At 40.4% G+C, this 19514-nt stretch overlaps 1 protein-coding gene across 1 annotated transcript; it reads left to right on the top strand.

Moving 5' to 3' along the window:
- The first annotated feature begins 3067 nt into the window (after positions 1-3067).
- On the top strand, positions 3068-7158 carry LOC115363675 (amine sulfotransferase-like). The gene is made up of 6 exons (XM_030057952.1): positions 3068-3209; positions 3363-3568; positions 6131-6257; positions 6435-6529; positions 6754-6925; positions 7028-7158. Exons 1-6 carry the CDS (start codon positions 3068-3070, stop codon positions 7156-7158), a joined length of 873 nt encoding a protein of 290 aa, XP_029913812.1.
- The last annotated feature ends 12356 nt before the right edge of the window (positions 7159-19514 follow it).

The raw sequence follows: 19514 nt of genomic DNA, 5'->3' as shown, positions 1-19514 counted from the left end.
GTCTGAGGCCGTAGTTCTCCGGCGGAAAAAGATGGCTTGCCCTCTCTGAGTTGGCAGTGAGTTACCGTCTCAAGTGGAGGAGACACGTATATCAGGGTCTTGTTCATGAGTTCATGAGTGAACTGATGGACTTTTTGGATGGTGTTTCTGTATTTTCAGACAAGAAGAGATCATGAGTGACCCTTTTCGCCAAGTGTGCAACACTATCAATGCTGCAGTTAAAAGAAAATATTTTATTGCAAGAAAAAGAAATGTGATAAAATACGACTCTTTTTTTCTGATTTCAAGCAGCTGTTTGCAAATCTAAAAAAGTTTTCTTTGCAAATATAAAATTTTGGTTATTTTTGGTTTAACATTCATCTCTACTGGTCAGTCTCGATTGGGGTGACAACTTGGCAACATCCACAGTTATAGTGTAGTAGTATTACCGCCACCTACTGGACAGGAGTGTGGATCAGAGTGGCTATGTAACTGTAAATGTTGCCACACTGTCACTGCGATTTTGGATTCACAAATAAAAGTTATGATTTACATTTTTTTTTTTTTATCCTGAATTTATTTTACTTGCAATAAAACATTTTTTGATCATTTTGCACTTAAATCTATTTTTTTAATTGCAGACCTATTCTTTTTTATTGCATAATAAAGTCACAAAAAACTTCACGTACCAACTTGATTTTGGGTGATGTGAAGAAACTAACAACTAACAACTTTAACATTCACAGCTTATGGAACATACATTACAGTCATCTTCACAGTGAACGTTGGCTTCATTTCAAATATCGATTGCCTAATTGTGGAAAGAAGCAAGGAAAAAATTAAATGCTGTCAGTCATTTTAATTATACCAATCAGTTTGGCAGGTAAGGAAAGGCAAATGCAAACATGAGTGGGCTATTAAAATTGATTAAATCTTCCAATATGCCACGCCTCTGGCCTGCTCGAAATGTCGATGGTGTGTCGGAGGTATAAAAGTCCAAATGCGAACTGCACACAAGGCTGAAGTTTGCTTCGAGTTCTGGCAGAGGTTAAGGTAAGGGGTTATGTTTGTACTTTGGATGAGGGATGGATGATGCGAACAGGCAGTACACTAAAACGTTACATCCAAAAAGATCAATAGGTTTAGTTGGCAACTGGTTCCTTGGTAACTAAACTAAATGATCAGTCCTCATTGATCTTAAGTCTACAGCAGAAAAAAAGAGGACTGCAACAGTAGGCTTATTGCAATGTTTGCTTCCATGGCTATTTTATTTTGTAGAGCACAAACACTGGGTTTACATTCGTATCCATAAAACCTTTGAATACATTCTGGGCCACATAGGATAAACATTAACAGTTAACAAAAAGAGGTCCACGCACGTGTAGCTCTCTTGATCCAATTTGTTTTATTTTATTGGAGACTATCCCAGTGGTTTTCAACATAGGGTCCAAGAAACCCCAGGGGTCCCTCAGAGGGTTACAGGTGGAACCTCATGTGACCTCATTTAATTTCACAATGATTTAACTTAATTTAAATTGAAGAATTTATGAGCTTATTTAGGAATGGCTATTTTAACTTTATGTTTTCATCTCACCTCTTTGAACCAATTTGTCAGTCTTGAAGCGTGATATCTGGACAATTTAATATTTGACCCAAATAAGGTATCTTTTCATATCAGGGTCCCAAGGGTGAAATCTTTTCAAATGAAGGTTCTTGGTTTAATGCAAGTAGCCTGAATACTCTGAAACCTATCCTGCTGTATTTCTATTATATTGTTTGTTGACTCAGTATAGCACATATAGTGAGTGTTTCATAAGCTAAAGTAAAGTATGATTATGTATTATTTACATTTTGCATGTTTTATACTATAATCCAAGGGCCCACATAATGCAAAGGCTCAAAATAAGCACTGTGGGTTATTAGAGGTAATTCTGAGCAGCTCAGGCAATATATTTTACATAAATTATGCCATATAAAATAAGGATGAAAGGGAAGGAGCAAATATTTGTATGTTTCAGACGACAGACAGTGAATGTCATTTGAATATGAATGTCATGAACTGTTTACTTAATTGAATGATCATTTCTGGAGAAGACATAATGCAAATGTGTAAAAGCTGTAAAGGGCTACGCCTACTCTCACAGGATCAGGAGATACAGTTTGTATCTGCGTTCTCTTTCCTGTAGGCATTTGCCTTTAGGTCATTGAATAGATAAAAAGTGAAGCTGGGTGACAGTGGATGCTCCACTGGATAATTGGGACCATTAATGCGACACATCAGGGAGCCAGTAAAGGAGGCACACAAGCCACATATGAGCTTATCAGCAGCAACAGAAAAATAATGGACCAACAGCCACTGGTCCAAAATCACCTCATCACTCTGAAAGCAGAAAGACAGTAAACTGTAATCGTAAAATAGAACAAACAGTAAATCTCCAAAACCAGAACAGCACAACATACAGAAGTAACCAGGATGTCCATTTCCCTCTGTCCTTCGTTGGATTGTTTCTCATGCGTTTGTGCCTGTTTCAGTCCCTCCTGTTGTGCTGCCTGCTCGATCCTGCGATGACCCTTGCCTGCATGTTTGCCTCTGCCTTTAGCCTTTTGATTTTTTTTTTTTTTTTCTGGTTGAACTGACTTGTGTTTAGGACACTGGACTGTGCTGTATTGCGCTCTGCCTGCTCCTTCAAGTCTGCGATTGCACATTTGAGTCAAAATAGAATTTCCATAACACCTCTCCCCGTGATGCATGAATACTTTTCACTGGACTGATATAGACTTAACAATAACTAACAACTGGACTGCACAGAGAGATGCAGTATTCATGTTTCAAAATGGAAAATCACCTTCAAACTTCTGCGACTTCTCACTTTTCCTCCTCTCATTCACTCCTCTATCTTGTTTTCTGCACCTCCTCATCCTGCTGTCAGGTAGCAGACAAGAGACATCAGGGGAAAGACAGGAGATGTGGGGGGAAAAAAAAACAAAGATCCAGTTCTTATTTAGCCACTGTTTTCTATTAAATTTCCTTTGAGTTTGTACATATTGAGTGACTCTATCTCTCCGTCAGAGTCAAAGATCCCATAAGATGGAGGATGTCACTGACTACATCTACAAGTATAAGAACTTCAACTTTGACAAACTCACTGCCACTGCAGAGTTCATTGACACACTCCAAAGCTTTGAGGTCCGTGACACTGACACATTCCTGGTCACTTATCCAAAGTCAGGTGAGCATTAGCTGACAGATGTATCTTAAATTTTTTGCACTTACAATTTTTTGGCTTAGAGTCCCATAGTTTTTATCAGCCTTTCTTGATTCAGTGCACTGTCAAAATAAGGTAGGAGCCATTTCCATTTGTCTCGGTGCTTTTTACACTCAGGCACCATATGGACTCAAAACATCATCATCTCCATTTCGGAGCAAGACGGTAGTCTTGCTTCTTATCCCAACAACTGGAAACACATGCCGTGGATAGAGCACACGATCAATGAGGAGGACTTCTCTCTACGACCTTCTCCCCGGCTCTTTACGTCTCACCTTGTGCCCCATCTCATGCCTCCTGGCTTGAAGAATAAGAACGGAAAGGTAACAGATTGAGCAATAGACTGTTAGATAAATCAAATTAAATGATACTTTCCATTAAAAACACAAGGTGTTCGGAGTTTAATTGCCTTGCTTGTATGGAAATTTTAAGAACATGAGGCGAAATACACAAATTCATGAATCAGAGGAATCATTCATTAATTTGGCAAACGTCCATACAATATAACCACACCCTACACTAAGCTGCATTTTAAATGCTGGTGTACATCCTGGTTTAGACTCATCTCCAAGACCTTTATCAGTGATTGATATCATTTTCAAGGTTACCTCCTTTGGCTCAGCCCAGAATGAACAATCACAGATTTCAATATAATACAGATGTAATGGAGAGGGTCCACAGTCAGATAATGAAACCTGAGGCAAAGACTCAAACAAAATGACAGAACTTTCCAAAGTAAATAGCAGAGCAGATATGAGGAGAAATGTACAAAACATTGTTTCAGTGTCAGAACCATGGGGACAGTCCACCATATCATCAAGCAATCAAAGAAACATCATTCAAGGATTCAAGGAACTTTATTGTCATACCAGCTCACATTTACATGTTAGTGGTACGAAATTAGAACTCAGGTCCCAGTATAAGCCTAAATAAATAAATAAAGCAAGGTAAAAGAAAGAAATGTAAATATAAAATATAAAATATATATGTATGAACAGTATATATCAATTATAAACAATATGTATAAATATAAACAGTATGTATAAACTATAAACAGTATATGTAAATAAATATAAACAGCCTATATAAATGTAAACAGTGTATATATAATATAAACAGTGTGTATGAATAGATATAAGAAGCATATATGAATGTACCAAGTGACAGAACCCGACGCCCAGTACTGGGATTCAGGAACTGTTAGACTTGATACAATACAGATATTGTCAAATCAGGCCGTCGCTCCCCAAGTCTCCCAAAATCAGACCAAGAAATTAGCTTCCACTGTTTTACTGAATTTTAACTGCAGCTCATAAACTTCTAGAGTTTTCCGCAGCTAATCACAATCACAAACAAATCAGCATGTTTTGGATATTTTTTCATATAAATAATGTCGATTTTACAATGACCCATAAATACTTAATAGCATAATAACTCAACCTGTGATCCAGCTGTAGAAAATAATAGAGGGTGTGATATTAGTTTACTGAACACAAGTTATTCACATCAAAGATGGTTGGCATGTATGGCACCTATAAACATCGCACAAAAAGTAAGGAAATTTGTGTTTGGTAGATTATTTCTTTGTTGTAACAATGCTTCTTGGCAATAAATCTTATACCGTTGGAAAGCCTGTTTATTTCCCTTTTAAATGGTGCCACAATTGTAAGGACCATGCATTTGTGGGATGAGCAGTAGAGCTGAGTATGTGGGTTGCGGGATGGCATCCCATTCTTCAACCAGCATTTGTGGCAAGTCAGCCAACGTGGTTGTGTTGCTCACTCTGGCACCAACAGCACGCCCAAGCTGATCCCACAACTGTTCAATGGGGTTGAGGTCAGGACTGCTGGCATGCCATTCCATCCTGTCCACTCCCAAACTCTGGAGGTAGTCTCTGATAAACCCCGCTCTGTGGGGGCGAGCGTTTTCATCTTGGTCCCAGACTGTGGAGATATGGGATTGCCACTGGTTGCAGAATCTCATCTCGATATCTCTCTGCATTGAGATTGCCTCCAATGATGACAAGCCTTGTTTTTCCAGTGAGGAAGATGCCGCCCCACACCATCACACTGCCTCCACCAAAAGATATATTACTCCATCGGTGCAGCAATCATCATAGCATTCTTCGCGTCTTCTCCACACTTTCACCCTACAATCCAAATGCCGTAGGAAGAATCTGGACTCAACGCTGAACATAACGTTCCTCCACATGTTCAGGTTCCAGTGCACGTGTTGCCGACACCAGCGCAAACGGGCCTGACGGTGAAGGGCAGTCCTGGCAGCCCTATGAGACCAGAGATTGGCTGCGTGCCATCTGTTCCGGATCGTCTGGGCAGAGAGCCGTCAGCCATATCGATCTGCAAACCTTGACTGCAAATCTGTTGAAGACAGCCTGCGGCACCTAAGTGCTGACAGGGTGAGGAAACGGTCTTCTTGGGGTGTCGTCTTCTTGGGACGCCCACTTCGCGGCCTGTCTCTGACATCCCACATTATATAGAACTTGGCCTTCATTTTGGAGATGGTAGTAGGGATCACTCCATATAATGCCGCATCTTGGTTTTGCGGGACACCAGCTTGAAGTTGACCTTTCGCACAGGCCCTATCCAAATCAGTCAAGCGTGGCATGCCGATTCTTGGCATGCCGACCTACTGACCACTGTCCTTGTTCCTTACAAATGTGGCACCATTTAAAAGGGAAATAAACAGGCTTTTCAACAGTATAAGATTTATTGCCAAGAAGCATTGTTACAACAAAGAAATAATCTACTTTTTCTGCAATGTTTATATAGCTTGGAGGAAGCATTAAATGAGTAAATATTTGAATAGACTTTGTTATACAATTTCTCCTGTGGATCTGAGCTATTTGCTGTACATTTTCATGGCAGATTATCTATGTGATGCGGAACCCAAAGGACAATGTTGTGTCCTATTACCACTTCTGCTATGTCTATTCTTGCTGGGAGACCCCCACGAGCTTTGACGAGTTTCTGGAGCAATATCTGGCAGGGAGCGGTGAGTTCATCAAAAGATAAACTGATTATCAAAGATGTTGAAAGTGAAGAGGGCCATCCTGATGTTCATATAGGTGAACAAGCAAGGGAAGAGCTTTTTTTTTTTTTTTTTTTTTTAAACATTACATTGCATTTGCAAATGTTAAAACAGAGAGCATGAATGCTTGTCCTCTTCCAGTGGTTGCATCATCCTGGTTTGATCACATCAGGCAGTGGCACGCTGAGAGAGACCAGTACAACATCCTGTTCCTGACATACGAGGACATGGTTCTGGTAAGCTTCAGCTCTGCAGGGCTCATGGTCTCCTCTCAAGATTTTCAGGGACCCTTTCGCTGAGGCTGGTGAAGAGTCTGAAAGAGACACACATTTCAAATCCATTTTATGCTTTATATGAAGTGAAAGTCATGTTCATCAATATTAACTAACAAATAAGTAATTTCTTGATCAGTGTTCAGAGTTTCCTTTCTGTTCTGTACATGATTTTGTTTCTCTTTTAGGATCTGAAGGCAGCAGTAACTAAGATCTCCAACTTCATGGGGAAAAACCTGAGTGAGGCGGTCATTGATCAAATTGTTGAGAAAACTACTTTCAAGAACATGCAGAAAGACCAAAAGGCCAATTATGAGTTTCTGCCAGAAGAAATCCTCCAAGGAAAATTCATGCGTAAAGGTAATGCAACCTCTGAATTGCAGATCCTGTTCAGGTTCATGTAAACAGATCTCAGACAACTTTTTTTTTTTTTTTTTTTTTTTTTTTTCCTTTATATTGTAGGTAAGATTGGTGACTGGAAGAATAAGTTAACTGTGGCCCAGAGTGAGAGGTTTGATCAGATATTTCAGGAGCGACTGGGAGATATGGACCTGAAGTTCATCTGGGACACTGAGCCACAGCCGCAACCTTAGAGGATGTGTATCACACTTTTCTCAATCAAGGAAATGTGCAGCTCAGATATTTATGGGCTTTGTGACACTACATGTTTGTATATGTCTTATGACAAATGATGTTCATGTGTAATCACAAAGATAACCAATAAAATAATGCTTTCTACCTGATTTCCAGTCTCATACTTGAGATGACATTACACTGAATAACGTCTTTTACACATTCATTTGCAAAAAACACTCCTGTAGAAATCAGCCCAAATTGAGCTTCCAGTTACATTATTATATCCCCGAGCAATGAGAGGGGATGTTATTATTTTAGCCCAACCAACCAACACTTTCAATTTTAGAATTTGTGTATCTCAAATAGCTTTCATCCAAAATGTTTCATGCTCTCAGTGCACAAAATGTGTGTCCACAGACGTGTCTAATCAAGTACAATAACTTTGCCTGAAGAGTAATGATCAAAAATTGGACGAAGAATTCGGATTGTCTGGGGATAGACCTGATTGTCTAGTTTCATTTAATGCTTTCGAAATAAATTACCTGATGTTCTGTTTGCTCAAAATTAAATTGTCCTCTATGTTTAAATACTGTAATATATGTGTGTAAAAAGACACATATATTTAATCTAATGTTTATCACACATTTTTTATGTATTATATTTCATTCTGGTTTTATTATTAATATGTACCTTGTTTTACCTAACCTCTCAGATCTTCCTGTTAAACTTGTTAAGCAGCTGCGTGCCTTCGCTCCTGCTCAAAGGGAATTTGCTTTAACGCTGCATTTGCATGGCCTAAAGCCTTCAATTACTTAAGAGAAGCAATGAGGATAACACTCCCACATCATCGCACTCTCCTAAAGTAAATATTACCCTTTCCACATCTTCACGCTCGTCAAAAATAAATATTACAGCTGATATGTCAGTGTGTGTTGTGGTGTTGACATATTATCTGTTGTTTTACCTGAAATAGGTGCTTGCGGACAAAATTAACGGCCTCTCACTTTTCCTCCTCCTCTAATTCACTCCTCTATCTTGTTTTCCACATCTCCTCATCCTTATATCAGGTAGCAGACCAGTGACATGAGGGGAAGGACAGGGCCATTTAGAAAAGCAAACATCCAGTATATATTTAGCCACTGTTTTCTATTTGATTTTCTGAGTATACAGGCGTTAATGAGCTACTCTATCTCTCTGAGTGAGTCCGAGATCCAGGGCCGAAACCACCATTTCAGCATTGGGGGGGACAGATATGCCTGAACATTGAATTGCTAATATATTCCAGCAATATTTTTGGGGGGAGACATTTTTGGAGTGCCTGAACATTGGGGAGGGACTTGTACCTCTCAATATATATGGGTGTTACGGGCTTGCCGAGATCCCACCACATGGAGCAGATCACCAACTCCCTCTACAGGTATAAGAACCATACCTTGGATTGAAACACCACAACAGAGTTCATTGATTCACTCCAAAGCTTTGAGGTCCGTGACAGTGACATATTCCTGGTCACTTATCCAACGTCAGCTGAGCACTGGCCTGCAGATACTCATAATTTCTGGCAATTCAAATTTTTGGTCCATGATATTTGTATGCTTCTCTTGACTCAGAACACTGTCATAGGCGTAGGAGCCATTTCCATTTGTCTCATGCTTTTTACATTCAAGCACCATATGGACTCAAAATGTCTTCCTGCTTATCCCAACAACTGGAAGCAGATGCCGTGGCTGGAGTACAGAAAGAGTCATGACGACTACGCTTTACGACTTTCTCCACGTTTTTTTTCCCCCTCTCACCACCTCCACCTCGCAGGCAATGGACCCTCCTGAACCGCCTACGCACCGGGGTCGGCTGTTTCAAATCGCTCCTGAAGACAGTGCTGTGTGTGAGTGTAGGGAGCCTGAGCAGACTGCTGACCACATAATCACCACCTGTCCCCTGTATAGACCACCTTCTGAGGAGGGCCTCTTCGAAGTCAGACCTGAGACGCGGGCGTGGCTGCATGACACTGAGCTGGACATATGATGATGACAATATATGGAAGAAGAAAGAAGACCTCACCCCGATTCTTATGCCTCCTGGCCTGAAGAAGTATGTTTTCTCAATATCAGCAACTTCTGCTGTCTGTCTGTACATGCCATGCAGGGGCTTGTCCCTCCATGATAGTGCCTCCTCCTCTTCCTCCTCCTCCTCATTGGGCCTCTGCTGCTTGAGGTGTTCACTTAGCAGGTACAGCCTCAAGGTGCTGAAATTGGAGTGAAACCCTCCATGTGTTGGGAGGAGCTTCCTGATCTTGATATCAGAGGCCTCTATCTCCTCCCTTGGCCAGGATATTATACCAATCTGATCACCGGCAGGGCGTAGGTGTTGACGGCTCGGATCTTGTTCTGTCCATTCAGCTGGCTCTTCAGGACCTGCCTCACTCTATGGAAGTATTTAGTTGTGGTTGACCTCCTTGTGGCCTCCTCATGGTTTCCATTTGCCTGCAGATTTCCAAGGTGTTTGTAGCTGTCATGCATGTCTGCTATGTTGCCTTCTGGTAGTTTGACCCCTTCAGTTGTGACCATTTTACCCCCTTCGACACCACCCTACCACACTACCAGTCCAAATGACATTCATAGATATATATATATATATAGATATATATATATATATATGGGTGTGTGTGTGTGTTTAGATATAGATAGATAGATAGATAGATAGATAGATAGATAGATAGATAGATAGATAAATAGACATTTTTAGTTCTTAACCCTTCAGAATATCACAAATAGAATTGAGACAGGGAGGCTGAACTAATGTTCTGCAACGGTTTCCGGGGGGACCGTTTAAATGCATACAGAGACAACTAACAGTAACAGACGTTTGTTTTGTTTTCCAAGTTAAGTTTTGTACGCGTTCAAAGTGTATATAAAAGTCAAGGAACACTCAGGAAGAAGCCTTACCCCTTTGTATGTTGTAATGCAGCCAATGAGGTTTGTGTCATTTCCGTTTTTTTTTTCTGTTATTTATTTTATAGTGAAAGTTAAGCTCATGCTACCGCTTATGTTTGCTAGCGGCTAACATTGCTGCTGTTGCCATTGTGTCTGTAGCTATGATTGAATGTAAACGGATCAGTTAAAAAAACATTTCTGTGTATGCGAATACATGTATATGAGGTTAATTCATATGGTTTAACTCAAACTAAAGATAAAATTAAAGGTTAATAGTGAACAAAGACAAATATTAAATAATATAGCTAATTTATTCTGTATAAGCAACTAATGGTTTACAAGACAAACATTTCATTTACATAGAGGTTAAAATATATTGTATTTATATTATATATATTATATGAATTATATTTATATTTCATGCTAAGGTTAAGGAGTAAAAAGAAGACACATGTATATATTATTACTAGTATTACCAGTACTATTATCAGTAGTATATATTATACTTATTTATTTATTGATTGATTTTTGTTTTTGTGTGCTGTATGTCAACAGCTCTCACATTTAGGAATAAACTCCTAATGAGTAGACTTAAAGGACTGTTCTGCTGTCATCATTCAAATTACAACGGAGAGAGGCACAATGTGTGTGTATGCATAGATAGATATTGCAATTAAATTGTTAATAAATTAATAATGGGGCACTTGCTGGTCCAGACTAGGGCAATGGCAGGTGCTCTAGCACCACCTAGTGTCTATCTGTGCACATCCCTGTTGACTTTTATAAGAAATCCAACTTTCCAGTTTCTTGGTTTGTTCCCAAAGGGGGGGTGAGGGGTGTGGAGTGTTCAGGAGTAACACTTATTTATTCATTCATTCATTCATTTGTAAATTTATGTATTTATTAATTTGTATTTATTCTTTTTTCCCCCGTTTTTACAAATTACAAACATGGGGTAATTTTGTGCCAATTTTCTTGTACCCTTGTATTATTCAGTATGTATATTATTGTGCTGGCCTTTAAGCAAACACATCTTATTACCTTGCATACTTTTTTTATCATTATTATTTGCCTGTTTTGCAATGCAAAGAACACACACACAAACACACACACACACACACACACACACATATATATATATATATAGAGAGAGAGAGAGAGACAGAGAGAGAGAGAGAGAGACAGAGAGAGAGAGAGAGAGAGAGAGAGAGAGAGAGGAGAGAGAGAGAGAGAGAGAGAGAGAGAGAGAGAGAGAGAGAGAGAGAGAGAGAGAGAGAGAGAGAGAGAGAGAGAGAGTCATCTAAAGTGTGAAGAAAACCAACACGTACTTTGGCCGTTACAGATGTCAGAAGCCAGCGGCGTCATGTTTAAAACGGGCTCTGCCAGTTGAACAGGTCTCTCTCACACAGGGCTCTCCCAGGAGGCCCCGTGGCTCATCAGGCACTGTGGCTGTCTTGTAATGGGAAGGTTCCCAGTTTGATCCCTGGTTCAAGTTTCTCTTGATGCATTTTGAGTCATCAATAGACTAGAAATGCAGTCCATTTTAAATCTGTGTTTTTTTTTGTTTTTTTTTTTTCCTCCAGCATTAAGTTGCTTTAACCACCGAGACCACCATAGCAACCGCCCAGCAATGCCCTAGCAACCATCCCCAGTACCCTGGCAATCGCCTAACAATGCCCTAACAAATACCTACATCTCCACAACATGAATGAAAGACCACATCATACCATGTCACCATATCGGCTGCTTACCAAAACCCTGCCAAGCACACAAGACACTGTATCCATAGAGCAGCAGGTACACTCAAAATTTCTTCTGAAATATTGTAGTTGAATATAACTGTACTGTATTTTTTTTTAAATTCCATTTGTTAAAAGCAATTATACAACACGTAGATCCGACCGAGCAATCTGATTGGTCAATCAGACGTTAAGAATGTGCTCAAATGAGCAATAGGTTGTTTTCACATGACGTTACATTGCTGCGTAGCAAGAGCGCGAAATTCAGATGGAGGGCAGGAAGTGAAGTGGGTTACGGTAGCGTATTTTACTGAGGATCTGCTGTGTGAAAAATGCCTATGTTTTGTGTCGTGTACGGCTGCTCCAACCGTTCTAACAGAGAAAAAGAAAAAAGATTTTATAGAGTACCAAAAATTATTGTTCACAAGGGCGAGAAATGCAAGAAGCTCACAGAAAAACGACGAAAACAGTGGATTTTAAATCTACGTCTGCGGTCGGGAGGAGCAGAGTCTGCGAATGCCCGTGTCTGCAGCGACCACTTCATCAGAGGTATGTTAGCCAGCTAACTTGGTTTTTGTGGCTGTGTTTATATACCACTATGTTGTTGTTAAATATTCATTTATTTATTAATGATTATTAAGTTACCGGTAGTCTAATATGGACTTCATTGGGTCATTTTAGGCTGCCCCAGCGCTTTGAATGACGTTGAGTAGACTGGGCTCCGACGGTCAACCTCGGTTACCAAAAAACAAAGCCCAAATCGGAGGCATCTCTTCAAAGAGAGAAGAGAATGAAGCTCAAAGAAGACCAACAAAGACGGTCAGAATGTGCAGAGGCTGTGTTGGATCTCCGACAGACAGCTGAGAGCCCGGGTATGAGCCCAGATCTGAAGCAGACAGCCGAGAGCTCCGAACTGACGCAGCCAGCTGACAACCCTCAATCAGAGGGCATCAGTGGGAACGGGACATTAAATGATCAAGGTAAATTATTGTGAAGATACTTATTGTGCTAAGATGTGTAACCAGCATCATTATTAAATATTACAAATGGGATTGTCCGAAAATCTATGCAAACCTCGATTTAGGTTTTCAAAATAGACCCTAATAGTCTTCCTCCCCCATAGGTCCATCCCTGACAGACAGGCCATGTGGCCTGTCTGGGTTAGGAGGGTTAGATAGTGTATAAATAAATAAATAAAAAAAATAAAAAATAAAAAATAAAAATACATTTTTTAAATTGTAAAGAGACTTTGTGAACATCCTGTATAATTGGACCAGAGAACTTGCATGTTTGTAAAAAGGTTGTCAAAAAGATAACTTCACAACAATTAACATGATTCATATTCATGAATAAACTAATTATGCTCCCCACTGCTATATTGCAGGCTATGCAGATGCCGGATGCCAGACTGAGCTAACGATGGATGACATCGAGAAGATGGAGGATGTTCTGAGACAGAACACAACAGAGCTGGGAGATCTTCGGACCAAGGCACTGGACACACAGTTCAACCAGGAGTCCTTTGAAAAAAACGAAGACAAGACAAAGTTCTACACGGGGCTCCCGAACTTCTTAGTTTTAATTCAGATATTTGAGCTGTGCAAGCCCTACATCACCTGTGGCCCTAAGTCTGTGCTGTCTAAATTTGAACAGTTCATTTTAGTTTTGCTGAGGCTGAGGCTAAATCTCCCGCTGAAAGATTTAGCTTTCAGGTTCAAGATCTCTCTGTCCACTGCTTCTAGATTTTGGCATAAAGTTATTGACATACTTCATGAAAGGTTAGAATTTCAAATTGAGTGGCCAGAGCGACATGTACTTCAAGATACAATGCCAATGGCATTCAGACAGGAATTTGGACGTAGAGTTGCTGTGATAGTTGACTGTTTTGAAGTTTTTATTGAGAGGCCCTCTAATTTACTAGCCCAAGCACAAACGTGGTCCAACTACAAGCATCACCATACTGTAAAATTTCTGATTGGTGTTGCACCCCAAGGCTATGTTACTTTCATATCTCGTGCCTGGGGAGGGAGAGTCAGTGATAAGCAGATCACAATAGAGAGTGGGCTCCTAAAAAAACCTGTTACCTGGAGATATTGTCCTAGCAGACCGTGGGTTCAATGTTGGTGATAGTGTGGGATTTTACTGTGCTACACTACAGATACCTGCATTCACCAAGGGGAGAAAACAGCTGTGAGCGTATGAGGTGGCAGAAACTAGAAAAATATCTAATTTGCGTATTCATGTTGAGAGAGTCATAGGTTTAGTCAGAAGAAAATATCAGATTCTGCAAAGCAGGGCTATGCCCATAGAACACATGGCAACAAAACCAGGTGAGGCACTAGCATTGATTGACAAGATTGGGGTTATTTGCTGTGTCTTGTCCAATCTTTCGGAGTCTGTTGTCCCATTGGACTAAGGAGGAGAAGAAGAGAGGAGGGAGGGATATTCAATCAGTCCAGTACCTGAGCCCTTACACATGTTGGTCTGGAGCACCTGCTTGGCTCACAGGAGGGGCGGGGTGGGTGAGTGGGGGGTAAGTAGTAGTAGTGTGCAGTACCTGATTCCTGCTGCTTGGCGATGATGATGATGATGATGATGATGATAAGTAGGAGGACAGGGTGGAGTAGTAGTAGTACCTGAGCCCTGACACACATCAGTTTGTATATATGTTTTCAAATGTAATATTTTTCTCCACTAGTCCAATTGTACTGGCGATATGTATTATATATAACGAAATGGATTCCAATCTATTATTGCATACCATGTTCTTGTAGTTATTTTAGCAGTTGTTGAAAAATCTGATCTTGTAAATAAACCTCCATGTATTATTCTGTATTTTCAATGGCATTTAATCTTTTCAGTACACAATTTCCAAATTGTGTAGTGCTACTCAATATACAACTTAATAACAATTGGTGCTCTCACAAGATATTAAGTTATTCTGATAAATAATGTGAATATAATAACTAGTATGTCAAGGCAAATTATACAACAGTCAGAACTCACAAAGACCACACTCAGGTCATAACAATATTCAAAATTGTCATACAACAGTATTGATATAACAGCAATACATCACACAACTGATGAAGTTCATTTTGTCTCTTATTACAATATACACGGGTTTTCTTCTATTCAGACAAATTAAACAAATGAGCTGTTCATACCTGCTTGACAGTTTCAACTGTGGCTCCAGTCTTCCTCAGAAGCGTCATCCGACGTATTGCTGACGACCTGACAGACCTGTCAGAGTCTGTCGGGTCGGCCACACCCCCCCTCTCCTTAGGTGGAGAGGGGGGGCGGTTGACGGTGCTGGTTGATGGTGCCGCTTGCCCGCTTCAGCAATACGTCAGATGACCCTTCTGAGGAAGACTGGAGCCACAGTTGAAACTGTCAAGCAGGTATGAACAGCTCATTTGTTTAATTTGTCTGAATAGAAGAAAACCTGTGCATATAATATATCACACAGCCCACCTTCAAGAGTGCCTGGACCTAAGTTCATATCCTTTCATCACATTACACATGTAACTTTGTGACTCGCTGTCCCAGTACTTCTGGAAGTACGCTGTTTCTAAAAAAGCACTCAGCTTTAGGAATCACATCATCCCAAAATTCAAGATCAGGCAAAATCCTTTCAACAAAAATGTCATTGCGGTTCCACACAACAAAGTCACAGTACTCAGCATCTACAATGTGAAGCTGTGCCTGAACTTGGTAGTAGTAGTCATGACTCTGGTCCAGCTTGACATTATCCCCATCATTGATGAGGCAGAAGCCCTTTCCCCCAGGACACAAGCGCAGATTGGCCTCATCTTGGTGAGAGTGTGGGCACTAAAATCACAATGAGAAGGACACGTGAACAATAAATTAGCAAATATATTTTCTGCCTTTTTGCTCAGTTCACTGATTCTTATGGAAAGAGGTCGGGTCATAGGTAACACTAACAGTGTAACACTAATAGTGTTACCGATGGCCCGACCATGTCTCCACCTGCCAAGAATGAATACAAGTCAAGACCGAGTCGACTTGAGTACTACAACACTGACACTAGTTACTGTTGTAGTACTCGGGTCCAGGACTCAGACTTGACTCAGACTCAGACTCAAGCATTCTCTTCTTTGGTGACACGCGACTTGACTCAGACTTGAACACTGGGGACTTGAGACTCGACTCTGACTCGAGATTTAAGGAGTTGACTACAACAGAGACTGTAATATTACCTTAATCTCACAGATGCCAGTTCCGTGACAGTCACAAGTGACAATCCCATCAGGGGAGGACCCCATGTATGGCCACTTGGGGTTCAGCCAGACACCACTGTCCATACATGAGAAGCCTGCATGCTCCCGACCCATCAGCTTCTCATATGCTCCTCTGGCTTGTGCTTCATGTTTGTATCCATAACTGTAAACAGTACACAGGCAAAACATGAAAAGGAAATTATTACTTAGTATTGGATATGTAGAGCCAGTTCAGTGATTTAAATGCCATTACCCTAAACTAGTGTTTCTCAAACTGTGGTCCACAAGCAGATGTGGTGAAAAGTCATCAAGAAAAATATGATGAATGACAGTGCCATTATCATGCCCAATTCACTCATATTCATTCATGCAAAGTGGCCAACAGCCACTCCATTTCCTATTCAGTTGTCAGCAGGTGAACCACTTCATTCTTTCTGCTCCACAATCATTGTGCCATGGTGCCAAAAGGCTTAAATGGCCTCTATTCTACTCCTGTTTAAGAGGGTGGGTATATATCACATGTTAAATCGCCTTGATGGTCTGCAAGATTTTTTCAATTGCTTAAGTGGTCCTGCTTAAGTGGTGGTTTGAGAAACACTGCCCTAACCCCTATACTTAGTCCTACTCCTGCATAACCCTAGCCTTATAACCCTATAACTAATGTTGACCCTCCAGGGCTGTCCATTCCATGAGTTAACTATGAAAACAGTAAAAATTTGTTCTAACTGAAGAAGGCCTACGGTAGATGGCAGAGTATGGACCACAGCTTTATAGTTATAGTGGTATGGACTCTTCTCCCACTTCACAGAACACTTTTTTAGTTACAGCTCTAAATGTGGACAGCCTCATACCCCAAAATCTTACCTCTGCCTTACCCTAATTCAAACCCTAAATACCTTGTAGCGGCTGTGGTGAACCTATATGCTTCTGGGTAGCATATGGCCTTGATCAAGTTCTTGGATGGTTCCTGGGGGTTGGTCTTAAGAACTTGTTTCAGCTTAGAGGCAGTAATGCGTCCAGCTCTTTGCCTAAACCAAATCCTGCTTGCACTCTGACTTCGAGTTGCCCTCTGTACAACCTGGACCTGGGACGGGGTGAGCTCTTCTAGCTGGAAATTCTGACATAGCTCTCCAAGCTCTTTGGGGGTTAGCTGCATAGTCTCTGGTGTTCTGTATTCAAGAACAGTTTTAGGAAGCATGGTAGATTTGGGGATGAATTATTTGTGGTAAGGCTCCCTAGCCATCAGTGCTGCACTCCTTGGACAGTTTTTGCTTAAGGTCTCAAAAAACCAGAGGTGGCAAAAGTACTGACATTCTGTACTTAAGTAGAAGTAAAGATACTTGTGTGAGAAAAGACTCTGGTAAAAGTAGAAGTACCACTTCAACTTCTTTACTCAAGTAAAAGTAAGAAAGTACAGACTCTGAAATGTACTTAAGTACAAAAGTAAAAAGTAAAATGATTTTTTTTACCATTAATGATACATATACCTTTTCGATAACCTTTTGACGAAAAAAGTTCAGGGCACACAAAACAGGAACTTTTCCTCTTTTATTAACAACCTGCAAAGTGCTGGTACAGTTTTGCTGCAAGCCCACTTTCACACAATAATCAAGACTGAACTGCCCAGAGGTCTTGAATGAGTACCTTGATAATAGCTTTGGTACTCTCAACACTATACCTAACATATATGACTTTTAAGAGATTTTTTCCGACTCTGTTTTTTTTTGTCGGTTAACGTTATCTTCCCTGGCAACTTTCTTCCTCCATGTCTCCAGATTTCTCTTTATGGTTTTCTTTTTCTTAACTGCTCTCATGCCCCGCGCCCTCTCTCCCTTTCCCTCTCTGTGCAGGGTTTCCTCCAGGATTTTTGGAAACTGTGGGGGAATAATTTTTACCAGGGATCTTTTGTAGCACAGAGGAGATATGCTGCTCAAACACTCAGTATGTAGTGTTAGTGTATGTTTATGAGTTGTAGAACATAATAAATTATCTTGAAGGAGTAGATGTTTACCAGTAAGCTTGACTCTTATTATCTTATTATTATGTGTTTTAAAATGTAAATTACTTATCAAACAGACCTAACAATTCAACCACCAGTGAATGAGCAGTAGTATGCATGTGATAACATAGAATGAAAAATAAGCCGAAGTGATACCTCTTCTGTGAATAGACAAGCTAAGCCAGTGTGCTGCTGTTAGCCAGTGAAAGTATTTCGGAGTGGCGACTCTTCACTTTGTTACACAATCTATGTCAGTGCGCTGCTGTAGCCTGGAAAGTTTCTCTGCCTTTTGTTCTCGTACGGTGCCGGTGCAGGTGTTGTAATGTTTTTTTTGGTGGTAAGGAGCCCGCCCGCCCCCACCAAAAAGAGAGAGAGAGGGAGAGAGAAGTAACGAGCCTGTTTTGACAATGTAAGGAGTAAAAAGTACAGATATTTGTGTTCAAATGTAGGGAGTAAAAGTAAAAAGTCGGCAGAAAATTAAATACTCAAGTAAAGTACAGATACCTGAAAAATCTACTTAAGTACGGTAACGAAGTATTTGTACTTCGTTACTTCCCACCTCTGCAAAAAACCTAGCATATGTTTCTGACCCTCTCTTCACTCTTGGGCATGGAAGTGATTTCCCAACCTTATTTTCAGTTGTCCTGCCATCAATGGAACGGTCAAGCTTTTGTTTTTTGGATTTTGCCGAGGAGAAGTCGATCAGAGCTACTGGAGCAGCAGGAATCTGAAAATAAGTTAACACAAAGAAGATCATTAAGTCCACATTTCTGTGGTCCATAACATATTCATATGCAGTATAAATCTGGCGTTTATCCGATGGCTGTGAGGAAAACAAGTAAGGCCATCATCACAGGATTGAGATGCCAAACTGTGTTTATGTGGGTCTTTGCTGTCTTAGCTCCTCTTTGCCCAACTGGGAAATTGTGACTTACCACAATGTCACAAGCTACACAGGTTTAGACAGAATATAGAATAGAATAGAATAGAAGAGTGCACTGAGGGGATATTAGGTATGATGGAATATGAAGAAAATCCCCTCAAATCCCCAAAGACAATGAAATGTAGACAAAGACAAGCAATCTATTTGTCTACTGTATATTGTGTCCTAATGAATTAACCAGGGCAAAGACAAAACCAAAGGGGCACAATATAAACATTAATTTTTTAACATCATAATTTAGCCTACTGTTAGACAGTGTCCCAAAAATAACATTCTCTGTCCCACATTTGGTATGCTGTGAACGTGTTACCCTACCTTTTTTACATGTGATGGCATCAGCCACTTGCACTGCTCTGCTGTGCAGGAAGCTGTATCTCGCATCTTTACCCCAGCTTCAATGGAAAAAAAGAACTGCCCCTACATGAGAACACGATTCTGATAGTCTGTGAATAGAATACAATATGACATTTTTTTAAACCTCAAATGCAATCTACACCAGGGGCAACGTGCAATCTATA

The sequence above is a fragment of the Myripristis murdjan genome, chromosome 8, assembly GCF_902150065.1.
Source record: "Myripristis murdjan chromosome 8, fMyrMur1.1, whole genome shotgun sequence".
NCBI lineage: Eukaryota > Metazoa > Chordata > Actinopteri > Holocentriformes > Holocentridae > Myripristis > Myripristis murdjan.
The sequence above is the reverse complement of the archived record's forward strand: the minus strand, read 5'-3'. Positions and strand labels throughout refer to the sequence as shown.

Coding starts and splice junctions, on each gene's coding strand:
- LOC115363675 (XM_030057952.1), top strand. CDS start 3,068: ATGGAGGATGTCACTGACTACATCTACAAGTATAAGAACTTCAACTTT. Junction 3,210..3,362: donor GGTCACTTATCCAAAGTCAG/GTGAGCATTAGC, acceptor TTTTACACTCAG/GCACCATATGGACTCAAAAC. Junction 3,569..6,130: donor TGAAGAATAAGAACGGAAAG/GTAACAGATTGA, acceptor TTTTCATGGCAG/ATTATCTATGTGATGCGGAA.